Source organism: Ovis aries, chromosome 1 (genome assembly GCF_016772045.2).
Source record: "Ovis aries strain OAR_USU_Benz2616 breed Rambouillet chromosome 1, ARS-UI_Ramb_v3.0, whole genome shotgun sequence".
Classification (NCBI taxonomy): Eukaryota; Metazoa; Chordata; class Mammalia; order Artiodactyla; family Bovidae; genus Ovis; species Ovis aries.
The window spans coordinates 112,377,811-112,401,290 of NC_056054.1; the positions used below are offsets into that span (position 1 = coordinate 112,377,811).

The 23,480-nt window shown below is 44.2% G+C and overlaps 1 protein-coding gene across 2 annotated transcripts; it reads right to left on the bottom strand.

The window, feature by feature from the left end:
* Positions 1-2,648: 2,648 nt before the first annotated feature.
* Positions 2,649-13,024, bottom strand: LOC100125357 (intelectin 2). 2 transcript variants are annotated; one of them, XM_042243198.1, is made up of 8 exons: positions 12,884-13,024; positions 12,593-12,656; positions 11,885-11,992; positions 10,697-10,944; positions 10,218-10,376; positions 9,698-9,818; positions 8,324-8,427; positions 2,649-2,920 (listed from the first exon to the last, which is right to left on the bottom strand). In XM_042243198.1, exons 1-8 carry the CDS (start codon positions 12,893-12,895, stop codon positions 2,768-2,770), a joined length of 969 nt encoding a protein of 322 aa, XP_042099132.1. In that variant the 5' UTR covers positions 12,896-13,024; the 3' UTR covers positions 2,649-2,767.
* Positions 13,025-23,480: the final 10,456 nt, after the last annotated feature.

Sequence of the window (23,480 nt, forward strand, 5' to 3'; positions counted from 1 at the left end):
CTAGCTGCAGCGGCCAGTGGGGGCTGCCCTCTAGTGGTGATGCACAGGCTTCGCACTGTGGTGGCCGCTCGGGTTGTGGAGCATGGGCGCTGGAGCATGCGGGCTTCAGTAGTTGCGGCTCTCAGGCTCAGAAGGCACAGCTCCCAGGCTCCAGAGCTTGGGCTCGGTAGTTGTGGCACATGGCTTAAGTGCCCCATAGCAAGTGAAATCTTCCTGGAGCGGGGATCAAACCCATGTCCTCTGCATTGGCAGGCAGATTCTTTACCACTGGTCCACCAAGGAAGTCCTATATAGGTTTATGAGATAGACGGCTGTACATTAAACGATGTAGAGAGTTTGCAAACTCCTGATCTCTAAGTGCAAAGTGATGGGTCATGGTGACCCCTTATGAGTTCAAGAAGGAATGTTGCCTATTAAGGAGTTGCCTCGGTGCTAGGAGAATGACTGAGCAAGTATTTCTGCCAAGACAGAGGTTTGGTGGATGCGTAAGGCTGATAAACAATGCACAGTAGAGGAGACCCAGGAGGCCAAGGGGTGGAGAAAGTATTATGCTTAAATGTTCCTGACTTCTCTTAGAATATGAATTTCCATTTCATCAACTTGAATGCAGAAAATTATTAAATACTTGGGACCAATAATGAAATAAATTTGGGGGAAATTTTTAAACTAAACACATTTTCTTAAAATTTTCTTTTTGTCCTCAGCTACAAATGTTCAGAAACTCAGAATGTCAATATTCTACAAATAAAGCAAGTCCTGTGTCCAGGGTTTCTCAAACACACTACTGACATTTCAGATCACATCACTCTCCATTTGAGGGAGGGGTCCTGTGCAATGAATGCTGTTTCACAGCAGCCATGGCCTCTATCCAGTGGCACTCCAGCCCCACAACATCACCTCCCAGTCAAGAAAATGTCTCCAAATGTTCCCAGGTGTTCGCTGGGGGTAGGGTCTCCAGGTAAATATTGTGGGAGACACATTTAATGCTAAAAACATTATTCATTATTTATCTCAAATAAAGTATAGGTGAGTCTTCTATATTTTTATTTGCTAAATCTGGCAGTCCTCCTGAGACACAACAGCACCTTCATCTCCTCCATCTCCCACCCTATTTGAGAATCACTGCTCTAATCCACAAGGAGCAATGGAGAAAGAGTACAGTGATGGGAGGTGAGGAAAGTTATGATCAGATTTGCGTTTTGAACAAAACAGAATAAAATACTGCACTCGGCTCATAGCCAGAACTGCTGTCATCGAATTCGCATTGTACAGATGCTACTGCTGCTGCTGCTACGTCGCTTCAGTCGTGTCCGACTCTATGTGACCCCATGGACGGCAGCCCACCAGGCTCCTCCCATCCCTGGGATTCTCATGCAGAGACCTGATTCAATGTGTGGCTCTGTTGTTGAGTAAGCAACTGAAGACGGGAGCCCAGATCCTGCCATTCACATCCTTGGTGAGTGTGATACTGATTTACACTAAGTATCAATTTTGTTTTCATTGTGTTTCTGGCACTGAGTTCCTAAAACCCTTGGATTTCTTAAGTGATTAGAGCAAAAAGGCAAAAACAAAACAAAAACAGAAAGGTTTCTTGTGTTATGTGAATGAAGGAACTTTTGGATCACGCCTAAGGAGGTAGGCTGGTGGCCAGGTGACTAACCACATGTTTAAAGGGTTAGAACTATCAGTACCACAAACTCTGACCCTCCTGGAGGGAAGAAGGGCTGGAGATGGAAACAGTTGCCCTGGTAAATGATTAAATCAATCATGCCTGTGTAATGAAGCCTTTGTTAAAAAAGAAAAAGAAAAAAAAAGAAACGCAAAGAAGTGGGTTCAGAGGGTTTCTGGACTGGAGAACAGATGGGACAAAAGGGATTGGTGATGCGCTGAGAGGGCATTGCGTCTCCTTACACTGTCCCATACTGCACCCTAAGCATCTCTTACATAGAGCAGCTCCCAATTTTTATCTTTTTATAATACACCAATCACCAGCTGTTTCTGAGTTCTGTGAGCCACTCTAACAAATTAGTGGAACCAAAGAAGGGATTCATTGGACCTTCAAATATATAGCCGGTCCTTCCGGACTTGCAACTGGTGTCTGAAGTGGGGGATCCAGGGGGCAGATCCAAGGACTGAGCCATTCACACGTGGGATCTGAGGACTTCTCATAGTAGATTGGGTCAACACTGAGTGGAATTGTACGACCTCCACCTAGCTGTCAGTGCATTTCTTGGAGCTGAGACAACCCTCCCCAACACACACACATTGCAATTCATACTAGAATAATTTTAGGGACAATATCTTAACTGTCAAAACTAGAGAAATAAAGGAAATGGGTACTCTCAACTCTGCAAATTTTTTCCTACAGAATCTAAATAATACTCATCTTTTCTTCATTATGTTTCCTTTGAGAGCTTGATTTGACTAGCCAATAACCATATGGCAGGAAAAATGAATGAGAAAAACTTTGCCTTGCTCCTCAGTCTTGCTCAGGATTTGCCTAGAAAGACGGGCAAACTTGTGTTCTGGGACCTGAGACTAGAAGTTCCCAACTCAGAAAGTCTAAATCAAAAGTCACCAGAATAAGAGACATTATTGTAATACAGCTTCTACAGGTCAGTCAGTTTGTAAAAAGAATTCAAAAAATCTTAAGAGTCACAAATGATGTAGTTTATTCTCCTTTCCTTGTTGGAGAGAATGGAAGCATTTTTCCATGTCTGAGTTTCTGGACTTAGGAGCTGGGTTCCGCATCTCATAGACTCAAGTCTCAGCGGTAGAACAGGAGCACAGCTGCCTCAGTGATCTCCCGGCTGGAGCTGTAACCCCGGTGAGTTCCGTATCCATCCCAGTCAAAGGCGGAGAAATCCCCACACTGCAAGGGATTGCGCTCTGGGAAGAATCCTCCTCCACCGATGCAGTGCTGGGGGGCAGAGAGAGAAGACACAGTGAGGGGTTGGCTGTGCACACCACGGAGATCTTAATCTTTAAATCCCCTGGAATCTTTGGTCCTCCTCCTACTTGGCCTTGACCATATCCTTGCCAGAAATCCTCCCTCCAGTGGACTCTGAAATCATGTTCTTTCCTGAATCCCTTTCTACCTTCCTTCATATTTATTCTCAGGCCTTTTAGCTCACCCTTTTTCCTCAACTGATTCTCCCAAATGCTATTCCCCACGGTTCTGGCCACGCCACAGTCCCTGATGATGGCTCATCTTCTCCCATGACTTCTGCTAGTATCAGCATAATCATACATTGTCAAGAGACTCCTAAATCTCGGAAGTCAGGTCCATATTGTCTGTGCTTGAAACCCCACAGCAACTGCAGCCGCATGTCTCCATCTACATATCGCTAGATCTGACACTCCAGTTGAGCAAAACAAAGGTGATTCTCTCTCTTATTGGCCTTGAACACCCTGGCTCAGGTCCTCAGCATTTCACATCTGCAGCTTTACATCTGCCTCATTGCCTCCCTGCCCCTAATTCCCCTGCTCTTGGATCCATGTCCTCCACTTGGCTGGACATCATCATAGAATCATCAAAGCTGGTCAGGTCACTCCTCTGTTCAAAATCCTCCTATGAGTCACATCTTCTACCACATGAAATCTACATCCTGGACAGAATGGAAAAGGCCTTGCTTACCCTGCCTCCTTGGACTTTCTCAGCTTCGGCTCCTGCTTCTAAATAAATGCACAAGACGTTCCAAAAGCAAACGACAGCTCAAGGGCCCTTCAACACCCCAAGGTCTCTCAAACACCAGTGATTCTGAAAACGCTAGTCACTCATGCTAGACAGGCATCTTTCTGCCCTTGTTACTTGCTGAACTCTACACATAGCTTTTGAGATTCAACGAAAATGTCACCAACTTGGAGAATCAGCTCTGTGCCATCATTAGAGGTAGAAGCTCCTACATTTTGTGCCCCAGGCCCCTTGTTTATGTTGCTGTCACAGGTGATACCACATTGCAATCGTGCACTTATGTCTCCATCCCATTCACTCTGATTTCCTTAAAATGACTGTCAGCTTTGCATGTCTAATATCAAGCACTTTGTGGGTACTCTATCATGTATTTTTATGGAATCAGTGCTTGCAAGGGTACATGCAAATGAGCACAAATGAACATGATAAGGCCCCATGGAAGCCAATGTCGGGGGCGACACATCCCACCCCACTCCCACGGCCCACACCTGCATTATCCTCAGAATCGTAACCTAAGGGCTCTTTCATGAGGACACAGTTGCCTCACTTTGACTGACAAATGGGCAAACATATTTGAGGGGGGAATGAAGACATCCTTCAGGGTCACATTTCTTAGACTGACAGGCGTGAAAGGAAGAAGGCCTAAGTGAATGTTCTCCCCCCATACTTCTGACATCCTCTTCTTCTTGCCCCTCCAGTCACAAAATACCCATCAAAGACAGTCTCCAGCCTATGCACCTATGGTGCTCTCTTCTACAAGACTGGAAAAACAACAAAAACAAAAAGCTTCTAGAAATTACTAAGAATATTTGAGAATGTCTTTGTGACCTCAACAAACAGAAATACTTCTTAAACACAACATAAAAATGCTAATCATCTATGAGAATATACTTAAATTGAACTTCAATACAATAAATTATGTCCAGTGGTCAAAAGGTATAAACTTTCAGTTCTTTTTTCTTGTTCATGCCACGCATGTTATGGATCTCGGTTCCCCAACTAGGGATCCAGTTGGGCCCCCTACAGTGCGAAATTGATCTTCAAAGCATCAGGAATATAAATATGAAGATGCAGGCAGCGGAACAGCTCCACGGTAGACTCTTGGCTCCAGGGTGGCGGACTGGTTCCAGGGCGGCCAGCGGCAATGGTGAAGGCTAGTGCCCCCTGCTCCTGGGAATCCTCCAGCATCAGCTCCAGCCTTCTCTGGACCCACTTCCCAACCACTTCAGCAGGACCTTTGCCTCAACCCCCAGCCATGTATTGACTGACATCTGATAGCCCGTGAAGGTTTAAACGTTCAGTGTGAACCAGCAGTAGGAGAGCAAGGGCACTGAGCATCTCATCCAGCTATGCTGAGCGGCTAAAGCGCATGTCCCTGCTAATTAGGGCCTGAGAAATGTAGTCCACTGGAGAAGGGAATGGCAAACCACTTCAGGATGCTTGCCTTGAGAACACCACGAGCAGTATGAAAAGGCAAAAAGACATAACACTGAAAGATGAACCCCCCCAGGTCGGTAGCTGACCAATATACTATTGAGAAAATGGAGAAATAGCTCCAGAAAGAACAAAGGGGCTGAGCCAAAGCGGAAATGATGCCCAGTTGTGGTTGTATCTGGTGGTCAAGGCAAAGCTCAATGCTGTAAAGAACAATACTGCATAGGAAGCTGAAATGTTAGGTCCATGTGGTCAAACAGATGACAAGAGTGAACATGGACATTCGAGGAATCAGTGGACGAGAATAGGAGAATTTAATTTAGATGACCATTATATCTGCTACTGTGGGTAAGAATCCCTTAGAAGAAATGGAGTAGACCTCAGAGTAAATGAAAGAGTCTGAAATGCAGTACTTAGGTGCAATCTCACGAATGACAGAATGATCTCATTTCGTTTCCAAGGCAAATCATTCAGCATCACGGCAATCCAAGTCTATCTCCTAACCAATAATGCCAAACAAGCTGAAGTTGAATGCTTCTGTGAAGACCTACAAGACTTCCTAAAACTAAAACCAAAAAAAGATGTCTTTTTCATCATGGGGACTGGAATGCAAATCTAGGAAGTCAAGAGATATCTGCAATAATACGCAAGTTTGGCTTTGGAGTACAAAATGAAGCAGGGCAAAGGCTAACAGACTTTTCCCAAGGGAGCACACTCATCATAGCAAACACTCTCTTCCAACAACACAAGAGACAACTCTGCACATGGACATCACCCGATGGTCAGTACCAAAACTAGATTCATTATATTCTTTGCAGCCAAAGGTGGAGGAGCTCTATACAGTCAGCAAAAACAAGACCTGGAGCTGATCATGATCAGATCATGAGCTCCTTATTACAAAATTCAGGCTCAAATTGAAGAAGTAGGGAAAACCACTAGGCCATTCAGGTTTGACCTAAATCAAATCCTTTATGATTATACAGCAGAAGTGACAAACAAATTCAAGGAATTGGATCTGATAGAGTGCCTGAAGAACTATGGATGGAGGTTCATAACATTTACCAGAAGTGGTGACCAAAACTATCCCAAAGAAAAAGGCAAAGGCAACACGGTTGCTGAGGAGCCCTTACAAACAGCTGAGAAAAGAAGAGAAGCAAAAGGCAAAGGAGAAAAGGAAAGATAGACCCATCTGAATGCAGAGTTCCAAAGAATAGTAAGGAGAGATAAGAAAGCCTTAAGGGCCTTCGGAAGCATCACCACAGACAAAGCTGGAGGTGATGGAATTCCTGCTGACCTAATTCATATCCTAAAAGATGATGCTGTTAAAATGCTGCACTCATTATGCCAGCAAATTTGGAAAATTCAGCGGTGGCCACAGGACTGAAATGGTGAGTTTTCATTCCAATCCCAAAGAAAGGCAGTGCCAAAGAATGGCCCAATTACCCTACAATTACATTCATTTCACATGCCAGCAAGATATGCTCAAAATCCTTCAAGTTAGGCTTCAGCAATATGAGACTGAGAACTTTCAGAGATGTACAAGCTGGGTTTAGAGAAGGCAGAGGAACCAGAGATCAAATTGCCGACATAAAGCTGGATCATAGAAAGCAAGGCAATTTCAAAAAAAAAAAAATCTATGCTGCTTCATTGACTCTGCTAAAGCCTTTGGCTCTGTGGATCACAACAAACTGTGAAATAGTCTTAATGAAATGGGATTATCAGACCACCTTACCTGCCTCCTGAGAAACCTGCATGCAGGACAAAAAGCCACAGTTAGAACTGGACATGGAACGATGGACTGGTTCAAAATTGGGAAAGGAGTACATCAAGCCTGTATGTTGTCACCCTGCTTATTTAAGTTATACCCAGAGTACATCATGCAAAATGCAAGCCTGGATAAAGCACAAGCTGCAATCAATATGGCCAGAAGAAATATCAACAACATCAGATATACAGATGACACGACTTTAATGGCAGAAGGTGAAGAGGAACTAAAGAGCCTCTTGACGAAGCAGAAAGAGGAGAGTGAAAAACTGGCTTAAAACTCAACATTCAGAAAACAAAGATCATGGCATCTGATCCTACCACTTGATGGCAAATAGATGGGGAAAATGTGGGAACAGCATCAGATTTCATTTTCTTGGACTCCATAACCACTACAGACAGTGACTACAGCCACAAAATTAAAAGACGCTTGCTCCTTGGAAGAAAACCTATGACAAACCTAGACAGTGTGTTAAAAAGCAAAGGGTCACTTTGCCGACAAAGGTCCCTGTAGTCAAAGCTGTGGTTTTTCCAGTAGTCATTTATGGATGTGAGAGTTGAACTAGAAAGAAGGCTGCAAAGCAAAGAATTGATGCTTTTGAACTGTGATGCTGGAGAAGACTTTTGAGAGTCCCTTGGACAGTAAGGAGAGCAAAGCACTCAGTTCTAAAGGAAATCAACCCTAAATTTTCATTGAAAGGATTGGTGCTGAAGCTGAAGATCCAATACTTTGGCCACCTAATGCAAAGACCTAACTCATTGGGAAAGACCCTGATGCTGGTAAAGACTGAGGGCAAGAGGAGAAGGAGACGACAGAGGATGAGATGGCTGGATGGCATCACTGACTCAATGGACATGAACTTGAGCAAACTCTGAGAGATAGTGAAGGACAGGAAGCCTGGCATGCTGCAGTTCATGGGCTCACAAGGAGAGGGACATGACTTAGCAAATGAACACCAACAACAGCGGAATTCCAGAGTCCTAATCACTGGGCCATCAGTGATATTCCAAACCTTCACGTATAAAATAAGTCCTGGGGGTGTAATGTACAGCAGAGTGCCACTAGTCTAATACTATATTATACACTGAAAAGTTACGAGAAAGTAGATGGTAAACCTTCTCATCACAAGAAAAAGAATTTGCAGCTGTGAGTAGTGCTGGGTGTCAGCTAGACTTGTCACAGTAATCATTTCATAATATATAAAAATATAGAATCACTATGCTATATATCAGAAACTAATATAATGTTATAGATCAATTGAATCTAAATTAAAAATAATAGCTACAATTTTAAAAGTATGTCTACAAAATGCCAGAAAAGAGTAAAAATGTAAGCCCCATGAAACATCCCAGACAGGTACACACACACACACACAAACATACACACATACACACTCGCCCGCACAAGCCAGGGATCATCCCCAGACTCACGTGCTCAGTGTTGCAGCCAGTGACTCTCACCCCAGCGCACAGGGCATGGGCTGCTCTCTCGTTATTAAACACCCTGAACTGGACAAATCCTGCAACAAATTCTCCTGGAAAAGAAGAGGCAGAGAAAAGGCCAAGGACTCAAACGACGAACTGGAAATATCTTCCCTTTGACCAGCCCCGCAATTCCCTAAATCAACAGGTCAGGTCGCAGCCAATCTGTGGGCATAGAGCCCAGCACTTTTTGACAGTGGCGGCTGCATCCTGGCCTTGAAAAGGGAAAGGAGAGACCCTCCCTCCATCTGGGGCAAGAAGACCAAGGCTCGGGCTCACAAAAGTCACTTGTCTGTCTAAGGCTCATAGGAGAAATGAGAGTCCCCTGACAGATCAGCCAGACCTCCAGAGGTTCAGCAGGAATAGCAATGATCAGAAGTGGTCATCGGTCTCTGCTGGCACACTTCTCCTCCAATTACTGTGACTTTAAAGTAAAATGACTCTTATTTTCCCACCAAAGACAAGTTCTGTGGCTTGATCATGCTTAAAAAGGTCTTCTTAAAATAACAGCTATCCATCAACACAAAAACAAATTTTTCTCATTACTTTGCAAGTTGTTCTCACCTGTGCACATTAATTAGCTTTTAACTTTGTAAGATTCTTACAGTGACTGACGAAACTCAAACCAGGGCTCTGTGACATCCTAAAGGGCAGAATGGGTGGGAGGTTCAAGAGGAGGGACTTATGTATACCTATGGTTGATTCATGTTGATGTATGGCAGAAACCAACACAATATGGTATTGGTTTAAAATAAATAAAAAACGGGAAATTAAAAATAAATAAACTAAGGGAAAAAAGAATCAAACCGGGTTATTAGTTAAGAAGCCTGAGCTTATAGTTTTTTCATGATGGCTACATAAGAAAAATCCATGTCACATTCCTAGAAAACAGCTTGGTATATTGTACTTGTTTAATAAATGCTAAGGATCATTAGGGTTACAGGAGATCAGCCCTCGGATTTCTCTGGAAGGAATGACGCTAAATCTGAAACGCCAGTACTTTGGCCACCTCATGCGAAGAGTTGACTCATTGGAAAAGACTCTGATGCTGGGAGGGATTGGAGGCAGGAGGAAAAGGGGATGACAGAGGATGAGATGGCTGGATGGCATCACAGACTCGATGGACCTGAGTTTGAGTGAACTCCGGGAGACAGTGATGGACAGGGAGGCCTGGCGTGCTGCGATTCATGGGGTCGCAAAGAGTCGGACACAATTGAACAACTGAACTGAACTGAACTGAAGGATCATTAACTTTTCTTATTTACACTTTCCCGGAGTGTGCAGAGAAGGGCTAATGACAGGGCTTTGGAAGCAGATACTCACGCTGACTATTCGGTGAATAATAAGATGCAGTTTTCTTAGCATCACCAAAGTCATAGTCAACAGGAATGGATGGGCCATTGTCAGTCCAACACTTCCCTGCTCCGTATTTCACTGGGTATTTCTGCAGGGACCCAAAATACAGTTTGTGGAAGACAATAGAGATACTGCCATTCTGGGCAGTAGAGGCTTTAATACCCTCACGTGGCATTATTCAGGAATCAGTATGAATAATACTGGTGCATTTCCCCCTGCACCCATAGTTAGGACACTAACCAGCCTCAAGACCTCTGTCCTTTTCACTCTCTACCCGCCCCCAATCCTCTCCCCTAAGCTTCTTCCCCTGTCTGGCTCACAGTTCCTCTGGAAGAGGCAGCACACTAGTTTATAGTGACCCAGAGGTAGTAGACAAGCAGAGGCCCTTAGAGATATGGACAGAACAGACTTACTCCCCATCCCAAACACGTGACTCCCTGCTCACCAAAAATAGGGTCCCTAACCCCCAGCCAGCAGCCCCATGTACCTGGTAGAGTCCAAACAGATTATGCCCCAGTCTCCGGAAGAAGCCCGTGTTGGTGTGGTACCTCAGCAGGGATCTCTTCCTCCAGTGCTTCAGGGGGGACTTGTTGGGCACATGCCAGATGCCCAGGTCCCGAGCTTGAATGTCATAGTAGCCAGGGTTCTGCAGAGGGACACACACTCAGCCTGACCAGCCCAGGAGGTGCTACCAGCCAAAGACACACACACACAGTCCTCAGCGGAGCTAAGAGCTCAGGTCTCCAGGGAACAGGTGCCCAGCAGTGCCCAGACCCCCACTTCCCTCCAGCAGACATGAGACCTCACCACCCAGCCTTGGTGGAAGGAAGCTGTGATTCAAGACTTGGGCTTCTGTCTGTCATCTCCTCCAGCCCCACTTCCAGCTCCCCGTCTCCCACCTCCCTTCCACAGGCTCTACTCCAGCCGCACCCCGCTCCCCATCCTTTCCACCTGGGTGCTCAGTACCTTGTAGTCATCGCTGGTGGCGGCCTCTGCAGACCCAAACGTGTTGTAGTTGGCCCAGTTGCCGTCCCCCTCTGGGTAGTCAGCCCTGTTGCCCTGCTGACTGGACCAGCGATCGCCCACCGTGCATTTCCCACGCATGTTGTTCTCATGGACGCTGGCCACCAGGGTCCAGCCACCACCCCCAGAGGTCATGTCACAGAAGGTCTGGTAGACGACACCATTCTCAGTGCGGAGTTGATACAGGCCATCTGCAGAGGGAACAGCCAGAGACCCCCCGACTGAAAGCACAGGGTCCGTCTCAGACTCACAACCACAAAGACTCTGGGAAGTCAGAAATGTATCCTGAAGGCTCCCACACACATCCGCTTGTTGAGAACAGTTCTCTGTGGACACTGACTGCCTTTGTTCCATGCTACCTTTTCAAAGAATTTGGTGAGCAAACATCCTAGGAGACAGAGATCTATCTCCCTCGGGACAGAGCCTTCTTCTGGCCAGAAGAGGCCAGAAATCACACCTCACCACATCTCAAGTCTACATCAGGATGTGGCCTCTGCAACTCAGAGGTAAGGGCAGGCATGGTCGCTGCCCATTATATGAGATTCAGATTCCCTAACTGCAGAGTTCTTCCTGTACTCAGCCCCAGAGAAAATAAACTGTCTTATCCAAAAGGCTTACATTTGCTTGACGAACCCAATTTAGGAGCTGCTTGGCAAAGAAACTACATGGGCAGATATCTCCTGGCCCTTTTCACATCACTGGGATGGGACGAGACTCAGAACATCACCACAGGAAAAGGCTGATGCCCTGGCTACTTCCGTCATTGTGAGTAATCAAGCTCTATGTCTCTGCCTCTGGAGGCTCGTGTTTTCTACCAGAATCTATGACACTAGGGCAGAACTAACTTCTCAGCTTACAAGCAGGGAAAAATCTTACACTCATTGGAGCTACAGTCATCAGCCAAAGACTCACCAGAAACACCACATTCTCCTTGTGTTCAGAAGATCATGTCTCCAACAACTAGGTTGGACCCAAAAGCCTCAAAATTCTCAATAGAAATCTCCTGGGCTGGAAGCTGGAGTCAGAGCAGACAGGAGCGGTAGGCACATCCCTTCTTGATCTCCATGACCAAGATCTGTTTAGCTAAAAAGTGGTTAAAAGGAAAGGATGCTGAGTTGGGTTATTACTCACCACCTGCTTTACGACATCTTTCTTTGATTTCCTTGCAGCTTCTTGGAAGGAATGACAGGTAAGGAGCACAGGTTTCCTCCTTCCGGAATTTGTCAACAGAAAGCGTCCCTGCTAGAGGATGTGAGGATAATTCTGTTTCATGCCGCTCACACCAGCCTTCTTGGCCATTGGCTCCTAGCCCCTTCCCACTTCACAGGCTCATCACTAGGCTGTGAGGCCCCAGGGGTCAGGAGACTCACTGACCACAATCTACTACATACTCAACACTTGCATTCTTCTCCACAACCAATTAAACTCAAAAGCTCTCATTATGCCTACTGTGAGCAACAGAATTGGGAGGATGAAGACTAGGGAAGGACATTCCCTGAAAACAGCCCTGACCACCAAGCACCCAGGAACCCCAAGGCCAAGGCCATAGGAGCAGGAGCTGCTAGAAGGAAGCACAGTCTTCACCACCATGGCTCCCCTGAGCCCCCTCAGCCACACAGAGGCACTGATGGAGCCCCAGGACAGGCCTTAGCCTCAGACCACACATCCAGAGAGACAGCAATCAACACTCTGGCCACAGCTCAATTTTACTGTAAAGTGTGGCTTCTCTGCACCTCCACGACTCCCCGTCTAGGCCAGGACTTCAGCATCCAGCCTGGTTCTACTCTCTGCTCCACTGCACATCTGAGCTGATCAAACTGCTGCTCCTGAGTGACTTACCTGCATGTGGCCCTCTGGTGGCCACAGAGAGGAACAGCAGGAGGTAAAACCTGACTCCTGTCCCCTGAGTAGAAAGGAGATGCACAGGGTCATTGGCTGGTTCATCCTTTCGCTCCCTTCCATCCTTTCTCTTTGAACTCTCTGAGTAAGCAGAACTCAAATGGAAAGTAATGGGATTCTGGACACTCTGGAACCTCCTCGAATAGACCCCACCCCATCCAACCCTCAAATCCTTAAAGGGCCACAGGCTCCTTTCTCTGAAACTCCCCATCCCTAAGACCAAGACCAGACCTCAGCTGGCATTGTGGCTCCCCACACACTGGGATCCTGTCTCGGGCTCAGCACAGAGAGCTAGCTCTCTGCTTCCTTCCTCAAAGGTGCCAGGAGCTGAGAGCACCCAACCAGCAGCAGTCTCAGAGCTACTGCCTCTGCAGGGAGGTTGGAGGTAGATAAACTGCTGAGCATATGGGCCCTGCCCATCCCAGCCTACTTTGGGCTGCAGGCCCCGCCCTCGAGCATTCTTCCTTTGAAGGTTCCTGAGCCTCAGGCCCAGGCAATGAGAAGGAATTGTGACTGGCTGGAGGGGCAGGAGGCAGCACTCTGGGTCACACAGGCGACACTCACACGGTACTCCCTTCCATAGCAGCCTCTCGGGATGGACGGGACCTCACGGTTCTCCCCTGCAGCCTGTCCTCCTCCTGCCTCAGTCAGATGCTCACGGGCCTCACACACCTCCATCAGGTCTCATCCTTCCAGTCTCTCCTGAGACTTCTCCATGAAGCCCGCCCTGACACCCCCACCCCCTGGAGAAGCTGATGGATACTCTCCTGTCCTACTAAGGCCTTTTTCCAACCCCTACTTATGTGATGTCACACTGTCATCTCATTCTTTATTTGTTTGGGGTTAGAAATATTTGAAAATTTACAGAATATTGTAAAAATAAAAATAGTTTATAAACACAAATATAGCTTCTACCTAGATCCACCTGTGGTTTATGTTATCATATATACCCTCTCTGTGTATTCATACACAAACTTACACAACACTTTCTTTCTGAGCAAAGGCTCATTCCCATAGGTAAGTCTGTATTTTATTAATAGAGATATTCTCGTATATAATCACAGTGCAATTACCATTAACTCTTTTCAGTGGAGCAGTGTAACTTGCTAGGGTTCATCAGCCTGGGAGTTCCACTCAGCTCAACTAGCATCCATAGCAAACTGAAATTTCTCTGGCGTGCATTTCCTCCCAGTATTAGGACATTTCTTGTCCACATTTGGAGCCCATAATCCCCAGGGTATGTTCTACACCTGCTTACAATGTTCTACATCCCCATTCCACACCCATGCCAGCCCAGTTCCTTTCAGCACTGTCCACTGCCCAGACTCTGGCTGACCACTGACCCTATGATACCTCATTTCCACCACCTCTGCTGCTGCGGCTGCTCTGAGGGATCAGTTGCTGGTGTTCAGGACATTACTTCCTCTCATTCCTGGGCCTTCAGCAGCATCTCTCTTTGCTGTCCAAGATACAGGAGCCATCGTGCTTGTTCAGTGCCGAGGAAGGCAAATGCCTTACACATACAAACCACTATCTAATCCAAGGCCTGGATTGTTATTAATAACTTACACTTAGCCATGCACTCTACTATATCACAACCATCTGAATTTGTTTTCAGAGAGGACAGAGCTGAAGACAGAGATGGAGAGAAGACTGATCTGTCTCCCATATATCTCTGCTGTTTACTACAGCCATAGGGAAATGACCACTAATACCAATTAATCAGGGAATTTCTCAGGTAGTCATTTGGGTTGTTCACTGTGATTAATTATCTTCTTTCTGGAGGCACCAGAAAGACGATGCCACTTCTCTATGAAGTTAAGTGGACCATTGGACATGTTCTAGCCAAATAATGTGAGCAGAAAGGGTCAGTTTCAGGCTGAAGCCTTTACCAGGCAGGGCACAAGTCCACATCATCCTTTTTCCACCCTCAGGAAATAACACAAATATGGGGCCCTGGCTTGGTGGTATGGTTATGTCTGATGAGGAAACTAATCTTTAAGGTTTGAAAGGATGGCATTCTGTGTTCTTTTTTAGGGCAAATGCTAAATGTGTTGCCTGTGGTATCTCAAGAGGTGTGAGATGTACAGACTGCACTGGGGCATTAAAGGCAGACCTCAGGGAAACAACGTCAGCACTTCAAGAGTCGGCTGCCTTGGTTCTGTATTACAAAGGGCAGGGTCTGGGAGAAAAGGCGGTCATTTTGCAAGCAGGAGTTAAAAGAATAATTAATTCTGGGTCTTCAACAGGCAAGTGGTATGGAAAAATTTCCTTGATAAATTATCTTCTATCAGGACACACACACACAGAAGCACTGTATGTGTGTTTGTGTGTGTGTGTGTGTGTGTGTGTATGTGTGTGTGTTAGTCGTTCAGTCATGTCCAACCCTTTGTGACTCATAGACTATAGCCTCGGGGGCTCCTCTGTCCATGGAATTTTCCAGGTAAGAATACTGGAGTTGGTTGCCATTTCCTCCTCCAGACAGATAGATACAGATACATACCACTCCCAAAATCTTTGTCTCTGTCCGCTTTAGTCAAGAACAATTATATACTATTTAGTATCTCACGCACAATATAGTAGTGAGTGAGCAAGTGAGTGAAGTCGCTCAGTCATGTCCAACTCTTTGCGACCCCATGGACTGTAGCCTACCAAGCTCCTCTGTCCATGGGATTTTCCAGGCAATAGTACTGGAGTGGATTGCCATTTCCTTCTTCAGGGGTTCTTCATGACCCTGGGTCTCCTGCATTATAGACAGACACTTTACTGTCTGAGCCAGCAGGGAAGTCCACAGTGTAATAAGTAGTGGCAAAAACACAACCTAGCAACTGAGGGAGCTGAGAAATATTATTCCTGCACTACATATCAAACTTCTAAAATTTTACTAGTAAAATTTGGGAGAATAAAGCAATACCTTTTTAATTACGTTTAGACTGAGTTATGTTTCCAGACATTCATTCATGTACTGACATTCTGAATTACTGTGCTCTCAAGTTCCAAAATACCAATATTTGGGGTATAATAATGAGAAACGCTGGACTGGAAGAAACACAAGCTGAAATCAAGATTGCTGGGAGAAATATCAATAACCTCAGATATGCAGATGACACCACCCTTACGGCAGAAAGTGAAGAGGAACTAAAAGCCTCTTGATGAAAGTGAAAGTGGAGAGTGAAAAAGTTGGCCTAAAGCTCAACATTCAGAAAACGAAGACCATGGCATCTGGTCCCATCACTTCATGGGAAATAGATGGAGAAACAGTGGAAACAGTGTCAGACTTTATTTTGGGGGGCTCCAAAATCACTGCAGATGGTTGACTGTAGCCATGAAATTAAAAGATGCTTACTCCTTGGAAGAAAAGTTATGACCAACCTAGACAGCATATTCCAAACCAGAGATATTACTTTGCCGACTAAGGTCCGCCTAGTCAAAGCTATGGTTTTTCCTGTGGTCATGTATGGATGTGAGAGCTGGACTGTGAAGAAGGCAGAGCACCGAAGAATTGATGCTTTTGAACTGTGGTGTTGGAGAAGACTCTTGAGAGTCCCTTAGACTGCAAGGAGATCCAACCAGTCCATTCTGAAGGAGATCAGCCCTGGGATTTCTTTGGAAGGAATGATGCTGAAGCTGAAACTCCAGTACTTTGGCCACCTCATGCAAAGAGTTGACTCATTGGAAAAGACTCTGCTGCTGGGAGGGATTGGGGGCAGGAGGAGAAGGGGACGACAGAGGATGAGATGGCTGGATGGCATCACTGACTCGATGGACGTGAGTCTGAGTGAACTCCGGGAGTTGGTGATGGACAGGGAGGCCTGGCGTGCTGCGATTCATGGGGTCACAGAGAGTCGGACACGAGTGAGCGACTGAACTGAACTGAACTGAACATATTTTAGTGTTTTTCAACAATATGAAATCTGATTTTTACATCTTAATTTATATATTCAAAGGAACAATTTGCATTAAAATTTCAAATTAAAACTACACTCCTTTAAAAAATTGTCACCATACCCATTGCTCACTTAAAACCCCATCTTGGTTTAACCCTACGCTAGAATTTCAGTCTTACAGAATATAACAGTGTATGGGGTACTGAAAGCTTGTTTTTTAGTCACTACATCCTGGTGGCAGAACCAGGTTTTAGGCCTAGTTATGGCCTATTCTTGCAACTCTTTTAATTCCTACTCCTATACATCTGAGAACTCTTTTTTAGGTTAGTTCACCCGGACTGATTGAGTAATTCATTTCCTTCATGTCCTCAAAACAGAAAATGTTAGCTTAGTAAACAAGGGAAACAACCAACTTTTTCTTAATAATTGCATACAAGATAAATAAATATTTGAAATGCAGTAAAATCAGGTACATAATAAAAGCTTATCTTAAAATTATGAAATTATATACAAGGAAGTAGTTGAGTTTGTTACTGGAAAAGGGAGATAAAAATTTGTTCTTGAAGAGCTCACTGTCTCCAGAGTATGAATAATGCCACATTTTTTGATCATGAGAGGGGTTTGTACTAAACCAAAGATTCACAAATTGACATCTGAAGATTGGGGCAGGTCATGACAGTATTAGGTATACAACATAAAAAATATAAGAACAAAAATATAGGTTTTCTATGGAACTAGATATATTCAAGCTAAAAAACTATATTTACTCTGTGACTATGGCCTTTTTATTTTGGTGTTGTTAAAATACCTTTCATGTAAAATAATACTGATGACATATGTTATATTTTTGCTTTTTAACTTTTAATGAGAAATTTTTTTTTAATTTTGTAACAACTTTTTCTTATTTCCCATAGAAGTAAATAAACTTTGTGACAAGTCCTAAGTTATGATTCTGTGTTGAGCCTTTTCTAGTCCTGAGAAAACCTGTTTTCATCTCCATGGAGCAAAATATGTGGTCAGAGGCACCGCTGGGTTTTCCTCCTAAAAGACCCAGCAGCAATCCCCAGGGACTTTATAAAACAAGGAAAGGATCCCAACTTAACAGGGAATAGAGAGAGATAAGGGAAAGTTCCTCTGCTCTTTGGAAGGAGAACTCAGGGGCTGTTCTGGTTTGTTATTAAGTTTCCCACCTCTTTCCCTTTGGGGCTGCATGCCTGTTGTAGAACTCTCTCTCAGTTATGTCCATCTTTGCTTTATATATTATAATGGTATGTTATTAGTTGTATCAATGTTTATAATTGCTGTATCATTTTGCTGTACTGAACTTTATAAATGTATAATGTCCTTTGTCTCTTGCTACTTTTTTTAAATCTATTTTGTCTGATATTAGTATTAATATTGGCATGGAATATCTTTTTCCTGCCTTTCACTTTTATTCACTTTCAGTCCCTTTGCATCTTCAGATCTAAAATGAGTCTCTTGGAGACATTATAGAGTTGGATCATGACCTTTTTTTAGCTTTCGGCTCTGCTGGGTCTTTGCTGCTGTGCACAGGCTTTCTCCAGGTGCAGCAAGCGAGGGTACTCTCCGCTTGTGGTGTGCGGGCTTCTCATTGCGGCGGCTTCTCTTGTGGAGCAAAGGCTCTAGGTGTGTGGGCTTCAGTAGGTGTGGCACACAGGCTTAGTTGCTCCATGGAATGTGGTGTCTTCCTGTACCAGGGATCGAACCTATGTCCCCTGCACTGGCAGGCAGATTCTTAACCACTAGACCACAGGGGAAGTCCTGATCATGATGTTTTAATTCATTCTGCCATCTCTGTCTTTTTACTGGAAAATTTCACTCATTAATATTTAAAGTAATTGCTGACAAGGGGGGATTTACTTCTTTCATTTTGTTTTGTTTTCTATACACCTTACTGGTTTTCATTTCTCCATTGTCGTACAGCAGAATCCAACACAACATTGTAAAGCAAATCTCCTCCAACTAAAAAGAAAAAAAAATTCTCCTTTCTCATCACCTGCATTACTATCTTCTTTTGTGTTCAGTTGGTAATTTTTTGTAGTGAAACATTTAAATTCTTTTCTCATGTTCTTTTGTGTATATTCTATACTATTTGTGCTCAATGTGAAGATTACATGTAACCTGCTAAAGTTATAAGGCCGTATTGGAATTTTAACAGCTTAACTCAATATTATACAACTCTGTTTCTTTATAGCTCTGCCCCCACCGCTTTCTGTTGCTGATGTCACAAAATTACATCTTCGTACATTGCGTGTCCTAAAACTTAAACTAATAATGTTTTTAATGCATTAATCTCTTGGGTTGTGTAGAAAAAAAGTGTGCTCACAGTGTTTGAATAATTTGCTTACATGCATGTCTCTCCCTGCCATTCCCTTGACTTCACCCTCCATCCCACTGTACTCTACAACCCAAGGAACATATTGTTTTCATCTGTTTCAGAGTTTACCACAATTCATAGTATAGGGATTATTCAGCAAAAGTGTCCCCAAATCTCTTTTTAATAATTGAGTAAAACAGAATTGAAGGAGACTTTTCAAAACTCTTAAGAATATAATAATAGTTAACAAGTATCAAGCAGTTATCACAATCCAGGCACTCTTTTAAGGGCTGTAATGCTATTTCATTCAATATTTATAAAAACAACAAGTGAGGACTTTACTATTATTATCTATACTTTATTAATGTCTGTATGACCTGTGTTCAGTTAAAAAAAACTAAGACTCTGATATATTAATAAATTTCTAAGGGCCAGGTAAATTTCAGGAACCATGATTTGGACTAAATACACTTATGAACATTTTTTAATGTATTGTACACCTGGAACTTTCTGCCAGTTTTTCTTTCTAGCTGTAGAGAATTAGAGGATCTATTTATTTCTCTTTTTTTAAGAGGCGTAATTGACATACTATATTAGTTTTAGGTATACAACATAGCAATTCAAAAATTATGGTCTGCAATATCAACTGCAATATGGTCACCACAGTAAGTCTAGTTACCATCTGTTACCTTACAAAGTTAACAAATGCCCTATATTATATCCCCATGACTTACTTTTTTTTATAACTGGAAATTTATACATCTTAATCCCCTTTATCTGTTTCACTCTCCCACCCCACTCCTCCTCTGGCAACTACCACTCTGTCCTAAAAGAGTCCATTGTTTTTGGGTTTTTTTTTTTTCTTTTTCTTTTTACTTCACTGTGTGGCTTGAAGGATCTTAGTTCCTTAACCAGGGAGAGAACCCATGCCCCCTGCAGTGGACGCATGATGTCCTAACCACTAGACCACCAGGGCATTCGACCACCAGCGAATTTCGTAAGAGTCCATTTCCTGAACCTCTTGTCAAAGATTATATTTGGCTGCAAATAATAGAAAAACCTATCACAGCAGCTTAAATAATTCAGTGGATTCATTTATCACAAAATAAAAATTCCAGGGGTAGGCAATGAAGGACTAGTGTGAGACTCAACTACTTTAAGAGGATACTTGACTTCTTTGATATTCCTACTTCACCTTCTAATGCACATAATTTTTTTTCAGCCTCCTGATCACAGAATGGCCACTGTCTCTCCAATCATCCTATCTGTTTCCAGGGATAAAGAAGAATAAAGGATGAACAAAGAACATTTAGACTTCTACTCACTGGCACTTGTATCATGGCAACTCTAGATACTAAGGAGTCTGAGAATTTTAATATTTTGTACTGACATTAGAAGAAAGGGGAAAAACTGGGATTGGAATGATGTGCTGAGTTCACTACTATGATTTATCATGTTTTTGTGAGTTTCCATTTTTTTAAAAAAAGCAAACTTGTCATCTACATTTCTTTGATTATTAATGAAATTGAACAATGGTGACTTTGTGGAATCTTGATCTTAGTTTTACTAAACCTAGAAAATAATTTAGAAATAATGGTAATGTAATCACTTCTGCCTCCCCGGCCATGCCACATGGCTTGCAGGATCTTAGCTCCCCAACCCGGGCCCTCGACAGTGAAAACTTGGAGTCCTAACCACTGGACCACCAGAGAATTCCCAACCTTTAAATATGTAAACCCATGCTCAGCTCACTGGCCATAAAAAAACAGGTCATGGGCAATGGTTTGTCAACCCCTGATCTTGACAAGAATAAAGCATTAGTGTTATTCCCCTCTGTTTTCAAATCTACCTGCCTTCTTCTGGAATTTATCACGTGACTTGGTGCGGGTAAAATCTCAGTATATTATTATCGAATCAGTGAATCTGACCTCTGCTTGTGAGTTAATTCTCTACCTCCCAAGACTAGTTATTCTACTTGGGCCCTCTTGATTGCAAAAAATAATTTTATGTTCTTTTGTGTTAAATATCTTCTTCATTAGTAATATTTCTGGGATGTATTATGAGAATTGCAAAATTCCCAGGAGGCACCCACACCTGCAGGGGTGGGCCATTCCTACTGGAAGTCTTATGGCCTGTGTCTAATGGCTTGTGGGCTTGAGAGGAGAGAAGAGGGCTCAGATGACAACAGGATCTGGGGATGCCACCACTGCCCAAAACGTCCCTGCTTCCAGGGATCACCAGTTGGTCCTTTAGTTTTTAAAGTCAATGCCTACCCACACTATAAATTATCATGGTGGTGTACATTCAAATTTCAAGACATTTCTCTGGCAATACAACAAAATTTTAGCAGAACTAATTTTAAAGAGCTATTCTGCAATACTAAATATTTCTAAAAACTAAAGTGATGGAGGAGATGATGGCAGAGGAGTAGGTGGACATGGACTACATCTCTCTCCATGGAAACATCAGGAATACACCTTCAGACACAGAACTGCATACAGAACACCAGCTGAGAGTGGACACGCGTACCTGACTAGCAGAAAATAATATATAGGACCACACAAAACTCAGTAGGATGAAGGAACTAGGGGGAGAAACAGGAGTGTTGGTAGGACTGGACCTGCCCTCAGAGGGCGGGGAAACTGAAGCGGGGGTCCCATCCCCACATCGGGGCATCTGAGTCAGAGGAGAAACATTTAAGGCTGAGAGTGAAACAGCTGATCTGTGGTAAAATCAGACAGTCTTGCTGCAGCCATACATACCCCAGACAGCGACACAGGTCCCCTGGGAAGGCACAGCAGCTGGGAGCTGGAATTTAGGGACTGTGGAGCAATCCCAGGGCGAGTGCAGCTGTTGACTGCAGAAAGACAGATTGAGGGGATGTAGGGGAGGAGATTGTGGTGGGAAATGCCTGTGGAGAAAAGCTGGGCAACCATGGAAGCAAGATGATACTGCTGAGACATGCATAGGGGGTGGGGCCGTCACCATAGCCTCTCTCTCCCCAGACCCGCCATCAGCAGCTGAACAATAGAGAGGCTGGCCCGTCAAATGCCTGATGCGCTGAACTTCAGAGCAGGACACCACCCAGGGTGCCCCTTTAAGTGACTAATGAGCCGATCTACAGAGCAGGACCCCAGCCAGGGGGACCACTCTATGTGCCTGATGCGCCAAACAACAGAGAAGGACCCCAGTCAAGGGAGCCCTCTAAGTGCCTGAACAAGCAGAGCTATGGAGAAAGACTGGCCAAAGAGCCCTTCTGATCGCCAGCTACAAAAGGCTTGAAAAAAGACTCTGATAGGGCCATAACTCCTGCGGCAGAGGCAGTCCATGTCCCTGCACACTTGGCGCCACCAGGGTCCCTGCAAGTCAAGCAGCTGCGCCACCTTTATGCTCAACTCTCACTGGGGCAGAGCTGCCACAGGCAAAAAACACCTTGCGTCTATGCACACAGGGTTGCTTGGGTCATGTCCAGCTCTGTGCCCCTGTGGACTGTGGCCTGCCAGGCTTCTCTGTCAGGGAGAGGTGTTCTCCAGGCAAGAATACTGGAGGGTATTGGCCATTATTGGTTGCCATGCCCTCCTAGAGCACTGTATTCCCTGCTGCCCTAGCTGCCAACCCCCCGGAGTACCTGGTGCTGCCAGAACCCCTGTGACCCAAGTAGCTGCACCACCTCCACACCTGGCCCTCACAGGGGCAAACCCAAGCCCTCCAGGGCAGCCTTAGGAGGAAACTCCAGTGGACGACCCACATGTAGAGGTGGAAATAAAACCACAATTGAAATTCAGGAGCATTGTGGCTAAGGAAGAAGACCCAAAACCTTCCCGCCAGCTGTACAAGCTGCATATTAAATCCACACGATCAACTAGGCAGACTCTGTGTCTACGGAATATACAAAAGGTCATTGAGAGCTCCCACAAAAGAAGTTCTGATAGCTATGGACATTGGAGGCAAGAACACACAGGAGTAGGACCAGATTAGAATCTGAGCTGCCCTCACAGCAGGTCTAGAGATCAGCACAGTGTTGGAGGGCATCCTAGGGAGGTGAGGTGGACTGTGACTCCCAGAGAGGGGAACGACTCTGACAGCAGTGACTCAAGAAAAACATTTACTATTATTCTTATGTTTTGACTTGTTCTGTAGATTCTTTTGGATTTCCCCCTCTTTTCCCTCTCTGTTGTAGTTGTTGGTTTTATTGGCATTATGAAATCTAATCAAGATTTGAGCTTTTTTTCCTGAGTCACATTTTTATCATTGCTATAAACCTCTGCCTCTACGTTGGGCTTTTGCTGTTCTGTGGAGTTTTCCTTTTTTTCTCTCTCTCTTTTTAATATTAATTTTTAAGTTTTCAAATCTATTATTTTTTCTGCATTTATTCCTTTGTTTACTTTTCCTCCTGTTCTTTTCCCCTTGCAGTCAATCTTTCATGTATATAAATCTTATCTTCCTCTATTTGACATTGTATATCCATTCTTTCTTTCCTTTCTTCTCAACATTTGTTAGTTTTATTTTCATTGCTTTATTCCCCAGTTGGCACCTTGCTTTAGTTTGGTTTTCCAGTTTGTGCTTTAGTTAGTTTTGTTCTGATAGATATACTTTTTGGTTT

Bases quoted from the DNA above. Each gene is read 5' to 3' on its own strand.
- LOC100125357 (XM_042243198.1), bottom strand. The intron at 9,819-10,217 runs GTACATGGGGCT...GGGTCCCTGCAG, and splicing joins ATCTGTTTGGACTCTACCAG to AAATACCCAGTGAAATACGG. The intron at 2,921-8,323 runs GTGAGTCTGGGG...TCTGCCCCCCAG, and splicing joins CTGGCTGCAACACTGAGCAC to CACTGCATCGGTGGAGGAGG.